At 40.9% G+C, this 23693-nt stretch overlaps 1 protein-coding gene across 2 annotated transcripts in view; it reads right to left on the reverse strand.

Moving 5' to 3' along the window:
* KCNAB1 (potassium voltage-gated channel subfamily A regulatory beta subunit 1) overlaps positions 1-23693 on the reverse strand; it is a 138397-nt gene that overhangs the window by 7556 nt on the left and 107148 nt on the right. For both annotated transcript variants that reach the window (XM_034439152.3, XM_087872551.1), the window contains exons 9-10: positions 2435-2520; positions 1448-1568 (exon numbers count right to left, since the gene is read on the reverse strand). In XM_034439152.3, the coding sequence (XP_034295043.1) occupies positions 1448-1568; positions 2435-2520 (207 nt within the window). The remainder of the gene's footprint in view (positions 1-1447; positions 1569-2434; positions 2521-23693) is intronic.

Here is a 23693-nt window from a genome sequence, read left to right on the forward strand (position 1 = left end):
AGCAGATTTAGTTTGATCCAGTTAAGACACCGGTCTAGGAACCAGGAGTTGTGAGTTCTATTCCTGTCTTAGGCGTGAAAGTTGACTGGGTGATTTTGGGCCAATCACTCTTTGCAATAGCAGCTAATATCTGTAGCTTGAATGTAGGGTGAGGGCGAAGATTTGTTCTCTGAGCTTGTGGGTTGGTTTCTGAATGTTTTGTTATCAGGCTAGGTCAGGGGTGAAATGCTCCCGGTTCGGTCCGGATCGCCCGATCCGGTAGCGATGGAGGCAGATGGTTCAGAGAACCGGTAGCAAAAATCCCTGCGCCCCCCCCATGCCCAGCTGAGCTGCACGATCATCAGAGCCTCATCAACCTCTTCCGATGAAAAAATGCTTTTAAAAGAAAAAAATAAAAGGCTTTGATGATCGCGCGGCTCAGCTGGGATCACCAGAGGCTTTTCAAAGCATTTTTTTCTGCAACCTCTTGGCAAAAGAGGTTGTAAAAAAAATGCTTTGAAAAGTCTCTGACGATCCCAGCTGAGTTCCCTGATTGGCAGAGAGGCTTTTCAAAGCATTAGAAAAAATGCTTTGAAAAGTTAAAAAACAAAAACTGGCCATGCCCACCCAGTCACATTACCCCCATCACCACCAAGCCACGCCCACAGAAACGGTAGTAACAAATTTTACATTTCACCCCTGGGCTAGGTATATCTTCAGTGGAGTTTAGGGGATGTCAGTGTTCTTCTATTGACTCATGATTCACAGCTGACCCATCACAAGACCCTCACTTGACACACCCACACCTGGAGCCCTTATAAACAGAACACTGACACTGACATCCTCTAAACCAGGGGTCTCCAACCTTGGCAACTTTAAGATTTTGCTGGCTGAGGAATTCTGGGAGTTGAAGTCCACAAGTCTTAAAGTTGCCAAGGTTGGAGACCCCTGCTCTAAACTCCACTGAAGATGTTATCTCGCCTGGTAACAAAATGTTCGGAAACCAACCCACAAGCTTGGAGAACAAACCTTCATCCTCATCCTACGCTCAAGCTACAGATATTAGCAGAGAATGAACCTTCACCCTCAATCACTCTTTCTCAGCCAATTCGCTTCATAGTGTAGTTACTGTGGGGAAAATAGGAGGAGGAAGGAATATTAGGTATGAGTTATTTATAAAAAACAATACAGGCGGGAATGAAACAAAATCTAATCTTAGACCTTTAAAGGAGTGAGAAAATGAACATCTGTAGTTTTGCTATATGATAGAAAAAAGCTGCTGCAGTTGTGAAGAAGCCTTGCTGTCAGTTCCTTCGGTGAATCGGGATAATTCTTCTAGGCAAAGATTAATATACCTGTGATAATGACTGAACAGTAGGGGACAGGCACTGTCGCTGAGTATATGCTTTGGACATAAAAAGGATTAATTTTTCATTCTTTTATGAAAGATGCTGCCCTGGTACATTACCTATCTTGTGGTATAATTCCGGCAACTGAACCTCAACTTTGTCTCTTTGGAAAAGATGATATTCTGCTTGTTCGCATACTGGTGGGATCAAATTAAACTGTCTTGCTACCGAATATGCTTCCTGTTGAGAATCAGCAGCAAAAGAAAAATACATTAGCAGGGGAAATTCCTCAGGCATAAAATCATACATCAATCAAAGCCACTGTTTTTCGTTCCTCGTTCAGGCGTATTTGCTAAGGATCTGACACTCGATTTACTTGGTGAATACATTAAAAATATTTTGAGCAATGAAAAAAAGCACCGCTCTGAATGATCTGATAGGGTTTGGTTTTTTTCTTTTAATGTACAAAAAACTGCAGAGAGCATTCTCTCATGGGTGACAAAACATCATTTGCAAAAATTTGTGCGCATTAAGGACAAAAAGTACATTATGTAGACAATTATATACAGTAGCTGCCACGAATGTACTTTGGCAATGTACAAATTGAAATAATAAATTAAAAAGCTACCTTTTAAAAAGCAAGTGCAGCTTCGGTTGCTGGCTAACCATGTATGAAACAGTTCTTGAATTACAAAATGATTATAGGAACGTACAAATGAAGGAAAAAGGATGCACGATGAAGATTTAGGTCTATGTCAAGTCGATCGTGCATCTCACTGATGCATTGTTAATCCCTATAAACAGATGCCCTGCTGGTCATTCTTCTGGCCTTGGGGAACAAAGGAACGAATCAACGTTTGGTCCAATTCCAATGTTTCTAAAATTTATTCAAAGTGATAACATAGGAGATGTAGGTACTAATCTTTCAATATTTTGATGTTTTCCCACATTGAAAATACAAGAGGAAAATATTTGATGGCAACATCGTGTACATAGCCCAAAAAAGTCAGACTATAGAACCACAGCTGTTTCATGCCAGACTATTCTTAATGTATAATTAAATGCGAATTAATTCATTATTGTTCATTTCTAAAAAGCTAAATTACCATAATCTCCATGGCACTCCAGCGCGAAGTTCCCCAATACATTGTCATCCCCCGGTCAATCACATGTGTCATTGCTCGGACAATCTCTAAATCAGGAAAAAGGCAGAATTATGCAACACTAATAGATAAAAGCCAATATTTTCAATTTATGCAAGAGAAATGGAGTGCATATGATGGTGGCCCTGCCTTCTTCCATTACAAGCATCTTTCACGTTGATGGAGAAAAAATGAGGAAAGACTAAAGCTTCATGCTAACAGCTTTTTCTTCCTTCCGAGTAAGGGTGGATTTTATTCAGTTTTCCCTACGTAGCCAAGGTTTTTTTTTTTTGTAGCTCCAGCTCAGTAGAATCTCATCTACTCGGTTCTGGGCTTTTTTCTTTTCTAACACCTAGAAGTAAGAAAATTGATACTGTGTCTTTACAGGGAGGATATGGGTGTGGCCTACTGATGACAGCTAACGAGCTAGAAATGGATCTATTTAGGTCTCCCACCTAGCAGTGAGAGCATGCCAGGAGTGGGGGGGGGGAGGTTTGTGCACCCATGCATAGGGCAGGGCGCATAGAATTATGTGTGTGGGCATGCACGCGAACCTCCCCTGCTCCCCGTCTCCTGGCACGCGATGGCAAAAGGTTAGCCATCACTGATCTAGATGGTCCCACTCTGCTCTTGTTTAGAATGGCTATGAAAACCTGGATCTTCACACAGGTTGTTCTGATCTAGGCTTCCCAAGAGCATGAAGCAGACTCCTTGTCCCGACAAAAACCCCTTTTTATTAAGTTACTGTGAATTCCTTTCATTCACATCCAGCAAAGTCTTTCAAGGGAAAATTTACAGTCACAGACCTTATCTGGCTTGGAGAGCTGCCAGGCTGATATCTTCAAAACTTGGCAAGAAATCTCTGAGAGTCACAAACCAATTAAGTGAACTAATTGTCTCCTGCAAACTCCACTCCACTTTTGCTCCTCTTTTATTCCCTCTGGGAGGGGCCATTCATTGTCCACCTGTGGTCTTACTCCCAAGTCAATCCTTGTTCTTTAGCTGTTCCCTTAGTCTGGCAACTCTGCGCATGCACACACTGGGAACAGGCTCCAGCTGTTCGTCTATCTCACTGATGTCTGACTCTAAAGGCAACTGATAACTGGCATCTGGCCCTGGCCCTGGCCCCCTCTCTGCCTCCGAAGCAGAGCCCTCATCAGAGCCTTCCCCATGGTCCATGTTCCTCCCCAACCTCCTCACTGTCCGAATCTGCTGCCAGCTCTGCTGGCCACTGGCAGGCCACAACACAGGTCTTTGGTGAGGGAGAGTGAAACCCCTTACTTAATTCCCAACCAGTCTGTTATTTTTACCATCTTTTATCTAAAATTGGTTATATTGTATTTCCCTTGTTTTAGTTGTCCATCAGACACAACACAATTTTTCAGTGTCTTTCTGAAATGCAGTACCTGGAGCTGGGTGTAGTATTTTTAAATGTGGTTTAACTGCAGAGAGGAACCGTTACTTCTCTTGATTTTTTGTTAATGGAGCCAAGGATTGCATTTTTGAGGGGGGGGGGGGCAAATGTTGGTTATAGTCATCTTGAACTGCAATCCCAACAAGATTCCTAGATTTTCAATCTGAGAAATCATTTTGCCTTTTACCAACTACTCACTATGCGAATGGAAATAAACAGTCATGTTATTTAGGTAGAGTTTAGACCCGTGATGGTGAACCTATGGCACTCTTGCCAGAGGTTGCACACAGAGCCCTCTCTTTGGTTGCTGCTGTTCTGCTTTCTGGTGCACGCATGCACGCCGGCCAGCTGATCTTCACATGTGCCAGAGCCCCGGAAACCCGAAGACCAGCTGGCTGGCATGCATGTACTCGCCAGAAACCCAAAGACCAGCTGGCTGGCGCACGCATGTGCACCAGCCAGCTGGCCTTCAAGTTTCCAGGGCTCCGGTGCGCCCGCATTCCGGTTTGGGCACTCAGTGCTGAAAAAGTTCACCATCACTGGTTTAGGCTCTTGACTTTAGGCTGTACAGAACAAGGGAGTAGCCCTTTAGCCAGATATTAGTATTAACTGAGCTATAAACTACATAACTAACTTTTTCATCTCTCTCTGTTTTAGTCTCTACTTTTAATTCTGAAGCTCCCCGTAAAATAGTTCAAGCATATTATATTGCACATTTTCACCTCTTCTTCTGTTGTCATCACCTCTTAGCCTCCACTCCAATTACAAGGATAAGGAAAAAAAAAATCCCTTCTGGTGTTACAGTACTAGACAATTTACTTTGCAATAAAGTTATCTGCTTCCAGTAAAATTAATATAATAATGCATCTGAAATGACACATATACTGATTAATATACAAAGAGCCTTGGTACTACAGTGGTTTAAAGCACCCTGTTATTAACACAGCTGCCTGCAATTTACTGCTGGTTCGAATCTCTCCAAGGCTCAAGGTTGACTCAGCCTTCCATCCTTTCTAAGGTAGGTTAAATGAGGACCCAGTTTGTGGGGGCAATAAGCTGACTTTGTATAAAATATACAAAAGGATGAAGGCTATTGCTTAACGCATTGTAAGCCGCCCTGAGTCTCCGGAGAAGGGCGGCATATAAATCAAATTAAAAAAAAAAAAAATTGCCCTGTAACTATTTAATTTAAGAAAGGACAAAAAAAGAAAATGCGTTGTAGTGAGTAATATCAGCCTTAATGAGACCCAGCATGCCAGTAAAGCCACTGCTGATGGGGAAATCTATTCAATATTATTTCTACTAGCTCCTCATGTCATGGAACCTGGGCACTTAAGTAACCGTCTCATTCCAACTGCATTGACCTGTCCCACCAGGTCAAGGATGGAGGTGTGCTATGTTTCTTGTAGGTCAAGGAATATGACTGGTGGCATCTAAGAGGAGGGCCTTCTCAGCTGCTTGCCCCCCCACCTTTGAATCATCTTACCCCCACAGCTCCCACTCTTCTGGTTTTACAGAAGAGTGTTAAGACTTGACTATGCCAATTAGCAAGTGGGTCTAAGAGCCCTGGGGATGTCTGATGGCTTGAGGACATTTATGCTGCCTTGTTAACCTTTTAGAATGTTTGTTTGTAACCTTTCGCTTTTTTATTTTTCATTTAAAGTTTAACTTGTTCTTAATCCTGGTTTTTAATCTGGGCTTTTATTCATGGGTTTGTATGGTTTTTTATGATGGTGTTGTAAACCAGAATCACTGAGGTGAGATGAGCAGTATAGAAATCTAATCAATCAATCAATAGTTGTCTGAATGGTTATTTGGGAGAAATCTCATGGAGAACTGCATCTGGACTTTCAATCTGAAATTTAATCTAGAGATGATTTTCAAGCAACCACTAAAACTAGAGAGAATCACCATCAGACAACTAATGGCCTATCATCAACACAGTAATCCAACACCCTTAAACAATATTTGTCAGCCCTTTGAGGTAAGCCATATCAGGAAACAGGCACCATTAGAATAACTGGTATAAACTCTCACTTATTATTGTAGGATATAACAAGCAAATGTTGAAAGTCTAACAAAGATTCACTGCCATACATCCATGCCAAAGAATCAAGTCAGGGAAATCTTAAGTTTCTTTCTCATTCCTTCCTCCTTTCCCGGTTGTAAGCTGGTATTTACAGACTGGTCACCAAACATTTCTTCAATTCTAACTATGAACTTCTCTACAAGAAAGTACAGGTAGTTCTCAGTTTACAACCACAACTGAGCCCCAAATTTCCATTGCAAAATAATTAAGTGAATTTTGCCCCATTTTACCATTCTTGCCACAGCTGTTAAATGAATCACTACAGTTGTTAAACTAGTAACACAGTTGTTAAGTGAATCTGGCTTTGCTTGTGAAGAGATCACAAAAGGTGATCACATGACCCTGGGACATTGCAACCAGCATGAATACATGCCAGTTGCCAAGCTTCTGAATTTTGATCATATGACCATAAGGGTACTGCAACCGTCATAAGTGTGAAAAACAATCATAAGTCATTTTTTTAAAAAAATTGTATTATTTATTGTGAACTGAACCCTAGGCCTTCATTTAAATCAAGATACCATAATGCTTCAGGACATCTGTGTATTTAGAAATCTTGCTCTTCACATTTTTCTCTGCTTGCTTTCGGAGTTTCATAAGCTGTTTCTTCTTGGTATAATGAACCTTGGCCTTCTCTTTGCGTTTCTCTTCCAGAGTGGCTGTGATGGCCTGATACTTCCACCCAACCTCATGGGCAAGGGGGCCCAAATAAGCAAACTTGTGTGTGGGTTTGAGATTGACCACTTTCAGAGCAGCTGGGACAACCCTTCTCTTGCGCTTATCATAAAGTGGAGGGATGTCATCATCATCATAAGTCATTTCTTTAGGTGCTATTGTAAATCGAATGCTCACTAAATGAATGGCTGTAAGTTGAGGACTACTTGAAATGAATTTTTGAATAGCAAGCAAACATCTTGTGAGGTTGGAACTCCCACAAAACTTCCCCAAAGAATGCCAAAAATATTGTTCTCATGTAAAATATCATGGCATCTCATATTGTTAGACTAAAATCTTACATGATTTGGCCAGGTCTTGATGTTTCAATCACAACATTAAAAAAAAAATTGGCAAGAAGCACTTCAAAAGATAATTGATCCCTGAAGCAGACAATATACATACCTTTCTGTTATCCTTTCTAGATCCTTACTTTTATAAAAATGAAAATAAAAATGAAAGATGATGCTTTGGCTTGCAAAGACAGATGGTAGACCATTTTTACTCCATATTGCTCCTCAAATCAATGCCAAAAATCACAAAAAGACTGCATCTCACAGTTGTTTCAGCAGGAACAACAAGGGCATCAAACTGTTTAGACAAGAGGGTTGGTCTCACAACTGCAAACCCCATCATTTTGAATGTGTGTGTGACACCGATATACACACAAAAAGGGCAGGACTTGCATTGTGTGCTCCATCTGCCATCTTGCCATGGACACATATAAGGATGGATGATGGTCAACAGTTATTCTAATAATTATTACTTTTACTTATTTTGTTGGAGAAAAAAGAGATTAGGTTAATTTACATTTTGGGTGTTAAGTGAATTCCGTTGTATGGGTATACTATGTATACATGTACAATGACAATAACGTTATTAATTAATCAATTCCTATTAAGCAAAAAATGAAAGTGTGGCAACATTACTCATGTGGCAAAACTATTAAAGTTTCATAACACAAGAGGGCAGCATTGTAGAAAGAGTTAAATGGGATTTTTGGCGCATAGATTTTGATTCCTCAAGTACAAGGCAACTAACTGAACTGAGGAAAATACAAGTTATACAAACACCACAGTAGTGGGTTTATACAAATCCTGTTTATTTAGATATGCAAAAAAACCATGAATGAATTTCATTTGACAAAATCATAGAGCTTGGAAAGGCTATTTAAACCATCAAATGCAACTTATTGCTTTGCATGGGAATCGCAATTAAGCATCAGTAACAGATGATTATATAACTTCTGTCTGTTCATTATGCCATGAAAGGGACCCACTATATCTTTGAATTATTAGATCAACCATAAAACTGCTCTCACTGTTGAGGAGTCTTTTCCCCCCTGCCTTGAATCCATGTTTCATGGATTCTATCCTCTCTTTTTAAACCTAACCTACTCCTTCAATTCCTTTTAATAAAATTTAAAAGCCTTGTTAGAATTTTGCCAGCTATGCTGTCTCTTATGTGACTGTTGTCTAGGCAGCATCTCTTCACCCCATCTCCCACATGCCATTACGCAAGCTAAGATTGCACCCAAACATAAACAAGAATTGCTCTTTGTCCAGAGATCATTCTGGATGAGAAGCCACTTATGCTGAACAAGCAGATGCACAATTTCAGGATCCTTTCGAATTCATAGTTACTGCTAAGTTGCCAAATGGAAGTCATGTCTGGGGAAAGTTTCCCTATCTTCCACTGATGTTTCAGTTGCAGCCCTAACTGGAATCAGAGACCTGGTGAGGGTAACCAATGTCCTAATTATCTACTGCAGTTCACTCCACACTGGATTTCTTCTGAAAACTACTCAAGATGTAACTGCTGCTACATTGTGATATCCTATATGCTGATGGATGAAAGCCACTATGCCTAAGTTATGCTTAGTTAATGCACTAGTTGCTAGAAGGGATACAGTTAATGCACTAGTTGCTGTGGGATACAATTCGAAGTACTGTTTTTGACCTGTAAAAACCATAAATGGCTTGGTTCCCATGTGCTTGCAGGATTGGCTTCTCTTTGTAGAAATGATTGATCTAGCCCGTTTGAGTTAGCTTCTAGGTATTGACTGATTCACTTGGTACAGATATGAATGGTACAGATCCCAGTTCACATGTAATGAAGTTGGTAGGTGAAGAAAGACTTGGCTTTTCTGTGATGATATTCTCTCTTTGGAGAGTAGATCAGTGCCAAATCTGGTTTCTTTTTGATGGGAGGTCATTGTCAACTCGCAAAGCATCCCTGGCTTGCTCTCAAGTTGCTACAGGCAAGGGGAATGGGAAACCGACAAAGCAACATGGCAGCCAAAGACAGGAGCACATTCCAGATGTATCTTTCTCAAGGCTGTCACCCAGAGTTACCCATAGCAACCGGAAGGGAGTGATCTCTACAATCTGTTAAATGGCTCCGTTGGCGAATGTGATTGATGACACACCCTGGGGGGAGTGGGGAAACAGGGTCATGATTAGGGCCGTAAATTACATGGGGTCAGAGTTGGCTTCATTTGGTTATGTGCCGACATGGAGCTCCTAATAAATAGCTGGATTTCTTTTGAAACTTGGCTCGAGACTAATGATTTAATTAGGGCATCTGTCGGAACCCTGACAGTCATAACTGCTTTATTCCAAAAGACTTTTGGGATGATAGCTGGCACTATCTTGTGCTGTCAGATGGCTAAAACAATAGCTATTGTTAATTTTACTTTTTACTGAAATCATTTTATGCTTTTAATCTGTATTGTTTCTAGGTCTTTATTGTTGTAAACTACCAAGAGTCTTTCTGATTCTGGTGGCATAAATAAGTGTGAAAATGAAACCCAGATAGATGGACCATTACTTCAGTTTTGATGACAAATTAGATTCCTTTATTAACCGGAGGTGTAGAATAGTTTTCATGGTGCTTACAGCTTTGTCCTTCAATGCCATTATGTTTGATTCTATATCTATCTAATCTACTCTATGGCCTATATTCTCGGATAGGTTGTGGGTTTCCAAGATTTCATGTCGCCTACTATCACGTTGTCATCCTTTTAACTGAGATGCCAGAAGCTGGAGGCAAATCATGTGATTTATCACTAAGCAGCAGAGTTTGAGAACTGACTTGGGAGGCATACATTGCATGATTGTAAACCTCACCCCCTCCACTGTTCTATAAATACCAGTATATTGAAATATGATTTTTTTTAAAAAAAGCTAACCAATTCATACCAAGAACTTTCCATTAAAAAAGGAAAAGAACTAAAACAAGTTTAACTTTCCCAGTTTCCTAACTGTCTTACTCATCATCACCAATTACCAATTGGTTGACAGCACAGAGGATAAATACAGTAGAACTTTTTTTTTTTGGCATCACCATGATTCTTTTCATAGTAGAGTTTGGTTTTTAATATTTAAGGCTGTGTTCCTTTAGGCATTAACCCCTTCAAAAAAATTATTTGGATGAATAATCAAATATGCGAAACATATGTATATTAGTTTTTATCAGATCTTTAGTGAGGTATGTGTTAAATAGGCTGATACCTTTCAAATCACTTTCCTGTTTTTCAAAGTAACCCTAGATACCGCAATTAGCAGAAGTATCTCTCCCATAAACTCTACATGTCTAACTTTCATTTCAAAGTAGTTTCAGCTTAAAGTGGGCAATCTTGGGTGTGGGAGGAAGGTATGAGGGACTCATTTCCTTTTTTGAAGTGTGCTGAAGTCCTTTTTTTTTTTTATTTGATTTATATGCCGCCCTTCTCCGGAGACTCAGGGCAGTTTACAATGCGTTAAGCAATAGCCTTCATACTTTTGTATATTTATACAAAGTCAGCTTATTGCCCCCACAAACTTGGTCCTCATTTTACCTACCTTAGAAAGGATGGAAGGCTGAGTCAACCTTGAGCCTGGTGAGATTCGAACTTACAGTAATTGCAGACAGCTGGTGTTAATCACAATGCTTTTAGTCTGCTGAGCCACCAGGCCCTTTCTTCCTTTCTTTAAAGGGTCAGCAGGGTTAGGTAAAGGTAAAGGTTCCCCTCACACATATGTGCTAGTCGTTCCCGACTCTAGGGGGTGGTTCTCATCTCCGTTTCAAAGCCGAAGAGCCAGCACTGTCTGAAGACGTCTCCATGGTCATGTGGCCGGCATGACTAAACACCAAAGGTGCACGGAATGCTGTTACCTTCCCACCAAAGGTGGTCCCTATTTTTCTACTTGCATTTTTTATGTGCTTTCGAACTGCTATGTTGGAGAGGCTGGGACAAGTAACGGGAGCTCATCCCATTAAGCGGCACTAGGGATTTGAACCGCTGAACTGCCGACCTTTCGATCGACAAGCTCAGCGTCATAGCCACTGAGCCACCACATTCCTGTGCCATATACATAAGCCATAGTAGGATTAGGAATAGGTGATAAACGTGTATAGTAAAAAATACACAAACAAATTAATAATCACCCCATTTAGTAATAAATGTGAGAATATTAGGGGTCCTACAAGAACTTTAGTAGGCCATAAAAGGCCAGTAGACAAACACATTGAATGACAAATCCCTTTATATAATGGAGTATATATATACATACATACATACATACATACATACATACATACATACATACAAACAAACAAACATACTTACATACATACATACAATTATATAAAAGATAGAATCAGAAACCTACAATAGCAGTCTAATTTGGATCTTATAAATATTCTGGTTCTGGCTCCTTTGTTGCATCTTATTTAGTTTCTTGCTCCTTTGTTGCATCTTATTTATTTTTTATTGTATTTGAAATATTTATGTAGCCACCCATTTTATACTGAACTTTTATGAAAGCGTCCCCTGAAAAGTTATAAACTATGCAATAGTGCAATAAAACAAAATAATAGTGATATATAGTTGTAAGCAGCAATCATATCTTCAAATATAGCCTGGTCAGAGAATATGGTTGACTTAAGGGTTCTACCGTGAAAGACATCCAGAGACAGAGTAGGATGTAAACTGTACGTTTGTGTTGGTTTAAACATCTGCCACTTCAAGAGGTACATCAGACTTTTCATTACATATTGAATGTGTGTGTTCAAAAAGCAGATGGAGCTAGGAGCCATTGCAAAGAGAAAGGATGGAGAACCTCATGGGATAAAATGGGAACTTGAAGTTCTTGCAAAGCTTGAAGCTCCTATTTTTCTTTTGAACCCCCACCCTCCAGCCCAAACAAAATAAGGCAAAGCAAGTTCTGTAAAAAGTCACAAACAAAATAAGGCCTGCAAATTTGATCCTCTACTACTCTGCGAAATCTGAAAAAGGAAGGCAGATTACGCATACCTGAGCTAGGTGAACTCAATTTATCCTAAAAGCAAATCGAATCTCATTGCTGAGTTATTTGTTACACAGGAGAGATACTATCCAGGCTCTGGGGTTTCTTGCCTCCTGCCATCTCTGTCCTAGAGGAGGTATGAATGAGATTTAAGGAATTTCACTCAATTATCTTAGTAGAAAACTCAACACCTGATTGTTACAGATTATCTGTTGATGAAGTTAGGCAGCATGGCTCTTAATTGCAAAGGTTTGGTATAAATCAGCACAATAAAGAAATGGCCATCCACCCACCCCAACCTCTCCTCATTAAAAAAAAGATTTATCCAAAGGACTGTAACTTTGAAACTTTGTTTATCATGCATTCAGAATCACATTAAGTATAGAGTTGCCATGGAAACTCTACATATGGTAGGATGGCAATGAATTAGCTCTAGGTTTTTGTTTTTGTTTTTTGTTAATATACATATTCTTTTGGAGAAAAGCAAGAGTTACTCCAAACAAAGAGCATTAATGATTGCAACCACAATCTTTACATTTTTATTAGGAAGAAGGCAACAGCATTTGCAATCAACATGTTAACACAAGAATTTGTTTAGGTACACATCTGTATGCATATGCACACATGTACACATATGCATACATGTATATATGCTTAAACATTATGTGTAAGAGTTGGGAGATTGCCTAAAGCCATCATTTCTCCTACTCAACTTGCCTCCATTCACGGCTAGAACATGATCCCTGATAACTTTGCCAGCAAGGCAAAGTTAGTTCCAGTATAGCACTGGATCTTTGTCATAACAGAAAGAAAATTTGGAAGTCACGTAGAAAAGCTAACCAGCTGATTGACTGACTGATTGAAAATAAAGAGTCTTTGAAACTCCAGCTAGAACCGTGATGGCGAACCTATGGCACGCATGCCACAGGTGGCACTCGGAGCCATATCTGTGGGCATGTGAGCGTTGCCCTAGCTCAGCTCCAGCATGCATGCATGCGCTGGCCAGCTGATTTTCGGGCCTTTCAGGCTCACAGGAAGTTGGGAAACAGCCCGTTCTGGCCTCCGGAGGGCCTCCGAGTGTGTGTGTGTATGTGCCGTTTTCGCCCTCCCCAGGCTCCAGAGGCTTTCTTGAAGCCTGGGGAGGGCGAAAATGGCCTCCCCCCTGGAGGCCCTCCGGACACCAGAAACGGCCCATTTACCGACTTCCAGTGTGCCCAGAAGGCCTGAAAATTAGCTGGCTGACGCACACATGCGTGCTAGAGCTGAGCTAGGGTAACGCTCAATTAAGCTAGGGAAACACATGCATGGGGGTTGGGCACAGGGGGGCATTGAATTATGGGTGTGGGCATGCGAGTGTGCAATCCCCCGTGCTCCCCCTGCTTTTGGTACGTGACGGCAAAAAGGTTAGCTATCACTGAGCTAGAACATAAACCAGTATAACATAAAATACATTTTGGATCCAGTATGAAAGGAATGATTCAAATAATGTACAGCCACCATATCAGGGCTGCAAAAATCCAAATAGCCAACAGAGGGCAGCAAAAAGGTAAAGAACACTCTTAACACTCTGCTCCCATCAAGTGGTTCCTTGGATTAGGGCAGCCCAGAGATGATGAAGTATAAGTAAATTGACCAACACTAAACTTTGTTTAAGAGAGTGTGACTGATATCAAAAAGTTAGGTTGAATAAGTTTTGATAGGAAATACCAAGACATAGGCCGAAAAGTCAAGAAAACATCCCAAAAGGTGGCAGGGACATGCAGTTGTGGCTGTCCCAGGTGTCATCGCTAGGCAAATCCAATGTAGTTGCAGCATTCTGCAGACATGTGATTGAGACCTTTGAGACCTCCTGCCGGCTTCCCCATTAACCTTGCTTGCCAAAAGCTGGTAGTGAAGATTGCAAATAGCGATCTTGTGACTGCAGGATGTTGCAACATCACAACTGCAAGCCTTGAATCATTATCATGCGACTGCAGAATTTATTTATTTATTTATTTATTTATTTATTTATTTATTTATTTATTTATTTATTTATTTATTTATTTATTTTTAAATTTATATACCGCCCTTCTCCCTAAGGACTCAGGGCGGTGTACAGCCAGAATTAAAAAACATGAAATACAAATATTAAAAAACAATTAAAATATATATAAATTTGGCCCAAAATTAAAAATACAAACCAATTAAAACATTTAAAATTTCTTCTTAAGCCAGCCCGGTTTGCTGGAAAAAGTGGATTTTAAGGGCATGGCGGAAGGCACTAAGGTCTTGGATTCTCCTTATCTCTGGGGACAATTGATTCCAGAGGGTAGGTGCCCCCACAGAGAAGGCCCTCCCCCTGGGGTCACCAGCCTACATTGATTGGCTGATGGCACCCTGAGGAAGCCCTCTCTATGGGAGCGCACGGGACGATGGGAGGTTGTCGGTAGCAGCAGGCGGTCTCGAAGATAGCTAGGTCCTATGCCATGGAGTGCTTTAAAGGTGATAACCAGAATTATTATGACAGCCCCAAGGATCTGTCATAGTCCTCCTTATTCAACACTGCTGTAACTTCAAACCATCGCTGGACAAGTGGTTGTTCCATGGGACCACCTGAAATATCTGCACCTTAATGTTCCATGTATATATCTTAACATGATGAAACACAGTGTTTCCAATTGTCCCCATCATCTGAGAACATCAAAAACAGTGATGGCGAACCTTTTTGGCACCGAGTGCCCAAACCAGAACGCACATGCATATGCGTGTATATGCGCACGCCGGAGCACCAGAAACCCAAAGACCAGCTGGCCGGCACGCACATGCCTGTTTTTTGGCTGGTTTTGGCCATTTTCCAGCTGTTTTCTGGGCCATTTTCCAGCTGTTTTCTGGGCCATTTTCCAGCTGTTTTCTGGGCCATTTTCAGGGATGTTTTTGGTCCGTTTTCTGGGTTGTTTTCAGGCCCTTTTTTGGGCCAGTTTTGGGGCCATTTTCTGGTGCTCCGCCGCCCGCGAAGACCAGCTGGCCAGAGTGCATGTGCATGCCAGAAACCAGAAGAGCAGATGGCGATGACCCGCATGCCCACACATGCCATAGGTTCACCATCACAGATCTAGACTTCTGAACCCTGAAATATTGAATCGGGCAATTCACCCAGCATTCTTTACAGGGATATAAAGCTATAAAGCTGTCTCGTCAAGGACAGGATAATGGGAGTAAGAACTATTATGTCTGAAAAAGAAGAGCAATCTGAACATAGACAAAAACTATTCTCCCGAGCTTCATTAAAAACCTACATGTACCTCTAAAACAGTACCAATTATGATGCCATTAATATTTCCCTCACACAATAGAAAATAAGACCTTACGCAGATGTTCCTCTCCACTGCAAGGGAATCATAGCAACATTGCTCACATCAGCAGTCATGGAGTAGGAACATTTCCAAAAGACAATGATGCGAGAGGTGTAATTATCACAAACACCATGTGGAGTTCTTTGCATTTTCTTCTTCATTTTCCTAATATGAGTCTGTGAAAGGTTAGCTTCCCACAAACTAGTTATTCTCCTGTCTATTTAGGATGTGAACAATGGCCTTGTCCTCCATTAGTTCTTCTTTCTGGGTCCAAGATTGTCTTGCAGCCTCTCCGCTGATACAGTTATCACAACATCCCTGAGCTAGCCCCTTTTTTTGGTCCATGAATCCTATCATTAAGAAGGAGGAAATCAAGAGTTGGTGCTTGAAAATAATACAAATTTAAAGAAAGGGGGAGGAGGAAATCTGAGAATGATCAAAGTCACACATACTGCTGACCAGTAGTTAATGTTAAGAGGATGCAAGTTCCTGACCAACTTGCATCCACTTAACATTACAAAAGTAAATAGTAAAATGAACAAAATAAAATTATGGATATAAAAGTGAAGTGTGTGTGTGTGTGTGAATTTGCCAGAGAAGGGAGAAATTCCAGCAAATTGAATTTTAGCTTAGGCTTTGTACAGGGGTGGGCTGCTGGGGGTTCACAGTGGTTTGGGAGAACCTCTAGCTAAGATTCTGTGCAGTTCAAAGAACCCCCAAATCCCACTCCTGGCTGGCCCCACCCACCCTGCCCGTCCCCTCCCAGGAGTCCCCACGCAGCCCATTTTGGATGCAGGTAAGTGCAAGGCTGAGTAGGCCACACCCACCATGGCCACGCCCATTCAGCAACCAGGCAGAGAACCCCTTGCTAAAAATTTTGAAGCCCACCTCTGGCTTTGTATGAACCCCAGAACTACTGTTTGTAAAACATCTGTGAAACAGAACAATTGTGATTTAATCAATAAACCATTGCCAGTACGATAATAGGAACCAAACTTGTACTTACAAATATAACAGGCATAATTATACTAATATAATTATGCTTGCTAAATTAAAAAAGGACTCCTTCTAGCCTGATACCTCAAATGTTTTGAGTTCTTAAACTCCCCATCAAGCATTCTCAAAACATCAAGAGAATGTTATCTTGAGTTTTCAATATTTTTCTAGATTTCCTCATCCATTTTTTTTTAGCCAACAGTATTGTAAGATGGACTGAATTGAGAGACATTGATTGGCCCAAAAAACCCCCCCGCAAAGCAACTGAAATTTGTAATATAGATACTAAGAGATATCTCCCAATCCCACTTTTATGTTTTTTTTTTTAAATCATTAAGGTTTGCTCACATTTGTAATATTTCGGTTCGTTACAAAACAATATATATTTTGAGAGACTGACTTGAACATGCAATCTTTTAATTCTTCTGCAAGCTTATACAGCCTATGTGATATACAAGCAGTCTTGGTTTAGTGATTGCAATTGGTAATGGCAACTTGGTTGTTAAGCAAAGAGGTCACTAAGTGGGAAAAAATCACATAACTGCAACTGAGCTGATGATTTTATTTAACTTTCCTTTGCTTTCCGTTATCAGAAAGATGTAGCAATAGTAATAGCACTTAGACTTATATACCGCTTCACAGTGCTTTACAGCTGTCTCTAAGAGGTTTACAGAGTCAGCAGATTGCCCCCAACAATCTGGGTCCTCATTTTACCAACCTTGGAAGGATGGAAGGCTGAGTTAACCTTGAGCCTGGTGAGATTCAAACTGCTGGCAGCCGGTGATCAGCAGAAGTAGCCTGCAGTACTGCACTCTAACCACCGCGGCTCATTGGAGATATGACTCCAAACTGCTGGGTGAGCCCAAACGGCAGAAAGATTTCCTGGAACTCAACTCATAAGAGGTTGGGTAAAGAGATAAATCTTATAGCCCTTTTTCCTCCACCCCCACTCTTACCTTTTGAAACGCTCAGCCCACCATTGGAATAATTAGCAAGAAGAGAATTGATATTTGTATTTACATTCTTTAGAGAAGAAGGGATTACAAGACAATAAACAGTCACACAATAGGGAATACGTACTGAAAAGAATGTGCTAGTGCTGACTGTTTGCCTTAGGAGGCAAACAAAAGTCTTTAATGTGAAACTGATTAGGTCTTGTCAATTTCAGGCAACAGCTGTGAAGGCTAATTAAGGTCACAGAACTGAGCTTGTTAACTTGCAGTTAGCACATTTTAGGGAAGAGCTGTGCTAAGGAGAAAAGCAGTTCAGGAGGAGACAGCTTGTTTAGGCAATGATTCTGCTTTGCACGGGGGGGGGGGGCAAAAAGAAAATGGGTCACACACAGGACAACATGTACCAACTGACTGTAATGGTGAACATGTGAACGAAGAGGGCAGGGGTGAAATCTAGCAGGTTCTGACAAGTTCCGGAGAACCGGTAGTGGAAATTTTGAGTAGTTCGGAGAACTGGCAAATGCCACCTCTGGCTGGTCCCAGAGTGGGTTGGGAATGGGGATTTTGCAATATCCTTTCCCTGGAGTGGGGTGGAAATGGAGATTTTGCAGTATCCTTCCCCTGCCACGCCCACCAAGCCACACCACGCCCACCAAGCCATGCCCACAGAACCAGTAGTAAAAAAATTTGAATTTCACCACTGGAAGAGGGTCTACAACTCGCTGCGTCCAACTCACCCCAACCAACTTGTTGTGGCCAACTCACTGTGGCCAACTTGCCACAGAACAACTTACCATGGTCAGCTCGCCATGGGACAACTCACTGCGGGACAAGAGTTACACTAATGTTGAAGAAATAGTTGAATAGAAAGGATGCCAAAGGAGGGACAAAATGAAATGTGAATGACAAAAATTAAAATAATTTAAAAATATACTTTAAAAAAAAAATTAAATTGAATTGTTGAATTGTCTCGCAACGAGTTGTCCCATGGTGAGTTGGCCATGGCGAGTTGTCCTGCAGTGAGTTGGCCCTGGTGAACTGGCCAGCTGAATTGGCTGTGGCGAGTTGACCGTGGCAAGTTGGTTGCAGTGAGTTGTCCCATTCCAGACCAAGAGACAAAGATGCTGCAAAGGTCATAAGGTCATTGATTACAAAATTACTTTTCCATCACCATCATAACTGAATGGTTGCTCTCCAAGGCAATTGTTAAATGAGGACCACCTGTATTGGTTAAGCAGCTGGATTAGGACCAAGGAGACCCAACTTCAGCATGGAAGGGTATGCTCTCTTAGACCAACAATCCCTGAGATAATCCCTAGTGTTGTGGTGATAAAAAAGAAAAAAAAAGATTTTCTAGTTAGCTGCCTTGAGCTATGGGGAAAAGATGAGACTGACATCTAATAAATAAATAAAAAATGAAATGAAATAAAAGAAATTGACTTTTTAATAGTAGTGGGATTTAATCAAAAAAGAATTCCAACAATGTGATACTGTGAAAAATTAACATCATTGCTGTTCAGGAGAATGGTAACTGGCTTTCCTTTTAGCCAGTTGAGGAATATATTCTTGGAAGTTCTTGTAGCATGACATTTCGACTAATGATCAAAATTTGAATTAATGAACTGTCAGGAAAGATTGAATGTAAAATACAGAACAACACAAAATGAAGGGGGAACGAAGTGGTCCATGGAATTTATTGTTGTTGAAATTAGACTGTGGCTTCAAAACAGAGTAGACTGGCATATCTTGTTAGCCTAATTAGTGAAATATGAGGATATCAAATCATGCAGTTCACCAAAGCGTATGCCTTTAAAATTTGTTGGTCAGAAAAGGTTCTATTAGACACCTGGTTTCTTGACATCCTAAATTAAAATTATTCTCTTCCTACAATAACTCCCTTTTTACAACCCTGTAATCCCTTCATTCGGGGTAAAGTTGGGGTGACTGGATGGAGCTGAGCATTTACTGGCTGGATGCCCTTCCTGACACCTACGTGGAGTTCGCAGCAGAAATTTTCTCTTTGCACTCCGAGAAAGAAACATCTGCTGCTACCCAGAATTAAACTCTCAACTTTTTGAGTGGGAGGCAAGTGTCTTTACTGCTAGGCCACTGTGCTGCTCCTACTCTCTTCCTACAATGAGGAAAACGAATAGAATAGAATAGAATAGAATAGAATAGAATAGAATAGAATAGAATAGAATAGAATAGAATAGAATAGAATGGAAAGCAGAGTTGGAAGGAACCTTGGAGGTCTTCTAGTCCAACCCCCTACTTAGGCAGGAAACCCTACACCACTTCAGACAAATGGTTATCCAACATCTTCTTAAAAACTTCCAAGGACTAGATAATTATTAACAGGATATTTATTGTTCGTTTATTTGGAGGCTGAGCATTTTCTTCTCTAATACTTGTTTGATTTAGATGTTTATAGCTCGCAATTACTCAGTTCTTTGAATGCATCCTAGACAAACTATAATTTTTATGTTGGTAAAAGATGAAAGGGTTTTGGCTAATTTTGTACTTCTTTTTTTTTTAATAAAGGGATTTATTTTATCTTGTTTGAATTGAGACTTGTGGACACATGCCCATTGATGGACTTCTGGGTTTGGGAGGAAATAATGAGCACAGTTGAGAAGTCGATGCTTTTTGTCCTGCACCAATTTTCATAATAGAAAAGGAGTAGCATAACCTCATTCGTAACTTGAGAGGGTTGAACAACTGAGACCAATGCATTTTCCAAGTCAGCTTGCCAGGTAACAGGAAGGCAGTGGAAGAATTCCTAGTGGGGGTAGGATGAAAATGTAATACTTTACAAAAGACCTCTCTGTGGGATCTGCTATTTTTTTCAGAGAGCTCTTTTATATTTCATCTAAAGAAGTTCATGGTTTCCTTGTGGAATAGACAATAACATTATTGAGGAATGAACAATGAGCTGAAGAAAAGCTGAGATGGTGACCACAAGTGGCAAATTATATGTATCCTTTACTATTGATACTGCATATTTCAGTTTAACAGGGGGAAAAATTTATTCAGTGAACTGTAAAGAAAACCTGGTAGAAGGAATTGTTCCAAATTATCTTCATCAACCTACAGGTTGTCCTTGCTTAACAACCAGTTGTTTGGTTAAATAATAACAACAATAATAACTTTATTGTCATTGTATGTGTATAAACAGTATACCCATACAACGAAATTCACTTAACACCCAAAGACCAGGTCCAACACACATAACAATCTCGTCTGGACTATTGTAATGCTCTCTACATGGGGCTCCCCTTGGGGTACACCCGGAGGCTCCAACTGGTGCAGAATGCGGCCGCGCGGGGGATTATGGGAGCGACGGGGCGCTCCCATGTGACTCCTCTCCTGCGCGAGCTGCATTGGCTTCCAGTGGACTTCCGGGTGCGCTTCAAGGTGTTGGTGATCACCTTTAAAGCGCTCCATGGCTTAGGGCCAGGGTACTTACGGGACCGCCTTCTGCCACCAATAGCCTCCGGCCGGTTCGCTCCCACGGAGAGGGCCTCCTCAGGGTGCCGTCGGCCAGACAATGCCGGCTGGCGACCCCCAGGAGGAGAGCCTTCTCTGTGGTGGCACCTACCCTTTGGAATAATCTATCCCAGAGATACGAGTGATCACCGACCTCTGGACTTTTCGTCGGGCCCTAAAAACTTACTTTTTTCAGTTAGCCGGTCTGTCTTGATTTTAGGGTTGGTTTTAAAATTTTGATACTGATTTTAAATTGACAAGTTTTAAATTATGGGCCAAATTTATTAATTATTTTAAATCTATTTTTAATTGCAATGTTATGTATAAATGTTTTTATTTTGGCTGTTCACCGCCCTGAGTCCGAAAGGAGAAGGGCGGTATAGAAGTTTTAATAATAATAATAATAATAATAATAATAATAATAATAATAATAATAATCCCCAAACATACTCCCACCCACCACAATTCCCCATCCTTAAACCACCCAAACATCCACACAACAGACCAAATAATGCTGTCCAACAGCTCACTGACGGTGGCTCTTTAGTTCATTGTTGAGTGCAATTATAGCTCTGGGATAAAAACTATTCAGAAAACATGTGGTCCGAGTTTTAATTGTTCTGTATCTTCTACCAGAAGGCAACAGTCCCAAAAGATTGTAAGCAGGATGGGAAGAGAATAAAACATTCTAAGTTACGACGGACTGCTCCCAAAGTTACTTATGACCTAGTTCCAGAGTTCTGATGGTGCCACGCAGTCTCCATGATCACATGACAGGTGCTTGGCAACCAGCTCACTTTTATAGCCAGTTATAGTATTCTGCAGCCACAGGACTGCAATTTATGATATCTTTGCCAATTTCTGCCCTTTTCAGAGGGTTTCTGACAAAAACCACCCGTGAATTGACTCATTTTATGACTGCCATGTTTGCTTTAAGACTACCAGATTCACTTTACAATTGCCTCAAAAAATATTGTAGAATCAAATCGGTCGTGTGGATGCCTTGACTAATGACTGCCATGACTTACGACATAAATTCTAGGCTCCATTATTGTTGTAAGTTGTTGACTACCTATAATGTCCTTAGGACTATATGTTTCCAGCAACTGTGGATGCTGTGCTTTTTTTTTCAAAAGGCAACAACTTTGTTTTGCTTGAAGACATTTAGCTTCTCATCCAAGAAGCTTCTTCAGTTCTGACTGACTGGTGGAGGATAGAAAGATTTATATTCCTTTCAGTCATGTGGTCGTTACCATTCTTTCTGAGAGTTGTTGAGAACACTTGGTGGTTTATCTGTGCCCTCAAGGTACCCTCAAGGAATATAAATCCTTCCATCCTCAACCATTCAGTCAGAATTGAAGAAGCATCTTGGATAAGAAGCGAAATGTCTTCAAGCAAAGCAAAGAAAGTCCTGTTGCTTTTGAAAAAACATCTTTGGCCAACCATGACCTGGATGACTGAGAATGTCCATAGACATTCAGATAAGGGGAAACTGTATTAGTAACAAGTAGCTTGAAATTTTGGAACTGTATTCTCAAACACATCAGGAGAACAATATTTGGAGGGACATATATCGGGGAGTATGTTTCATTAAAAGAGCCAGTTTGGTGTAGTGGTTAAAAACAGGGGTGAAATGCTCCCGGTTTGGACCGGATCACCTGATCCGGTAGCGATGGCGGTGGGTGGTTCGGAGAACTGGTAGCAAACATCCCTGCCCCCCCCATGCCCAGCTGAGCCACGCAATCATCAGAGGCTTATTTTTTTAAAGCATTTTTTCTACAACTTCTTCAGCTGAGAAAATGCTTTTAAAAGTAAAGAAAAAAGCCTCTTGTGATCCCGCAGCTCAGCTGGGATCGTCAGAGCCTTTTAAAAGCATTTTTTTCTACAACCTCTTCGGCCAAGGTTGTAGAAAAACTGGTTTTAAAAGTAAAAAAAAAAAGTTGGCTACGTCCATCCAGTCACATTAGCCACCCACTCCACCAAGCCACGTGTGAAGTTTCCGAAAGATGCCCTAATTAATTCATGAGCCATGAGCCGAACTTCAAAAGAAATACAGTCATTTATTAGGAGCACCATTTCAGCAATATTCGGATGCAGTTAGAACTAATCCCACGTAGATTTACATTCCCCTATGACCCTGTCTCTCCCCTCCTCTCTGGCCATGTCACAAATCACATTCTCCAATTAACCACTTTGGCTAGCTGTGAAATCCAACACCCTCCTTCTAATTGCGGTCAGGAAGAATGTATGGAATGCACTTTAGTTAGGGAAATCAATCAGCTCTATCAGTTCTCCCTCCCTCCTGCTCATGGCAACTTGAAAGCTTTGCAAGTTGACACCACGCCCACAGAACCGGTAGTAACAAATTTTACATTTCACCACTGGGTTAAAGCTACCAAGCTAGAAACCAGGAAGCTGTTAGTTCTAGTTCCTCCCTTAGCCATGAAAAGCAGCTGGCTGACTTTGGGTTAGTCTTGGGAAGAAGACAATGGCAAACCACTTTTAAAAAGTGTTGTCAAGAAAACTGCAGGGACTAGTCCAGGCTATCTCCAGGAATTAAGACTAACACAAAGGACAGCCGCACCGAGCAAAAAAAAAAAAGTCTAATTAAAGTAGTGCTTACTTAGGAGTAAACAAGTATGGCAGTGTCCAGAGAGTCTCTCTTTGAATTATTTTCACTTAATGGGTAATTCGGAAGGCTGTCAGATACAGATAATATTTCAATGTGTGTTCAGTGACTCAAATAGAAGTACTTAGCCTTCAGTGCTTAGACACATAAATACTTGTCACTATAACCGAAGGCAAGAGCTGCAAAAATGTGCAAGCTATGCTGACAAACATCCCCATTCCATCGTCCATTTTATGATGTATATTTATCTTCCCTTCTGAGGATGTACAGCATGGTGGGCTTGAGCATTAGCATAAAACAAAGCTGTGCAATTGGTCAAACA

This window comes from Pantherophis guttatus, chromosome 6 (assembly GCF_059756535.1).
Source record: "Pantherophis guttatus breed Tessera chromosome 6, ASM5975653v1, whole genome shotgun sequence".
NCBI lineage: Eukaryota > Metazoa > Chordata > Lepidosauria > Squamata > Colubridae > Pantherophis > Pantherophis guttatus.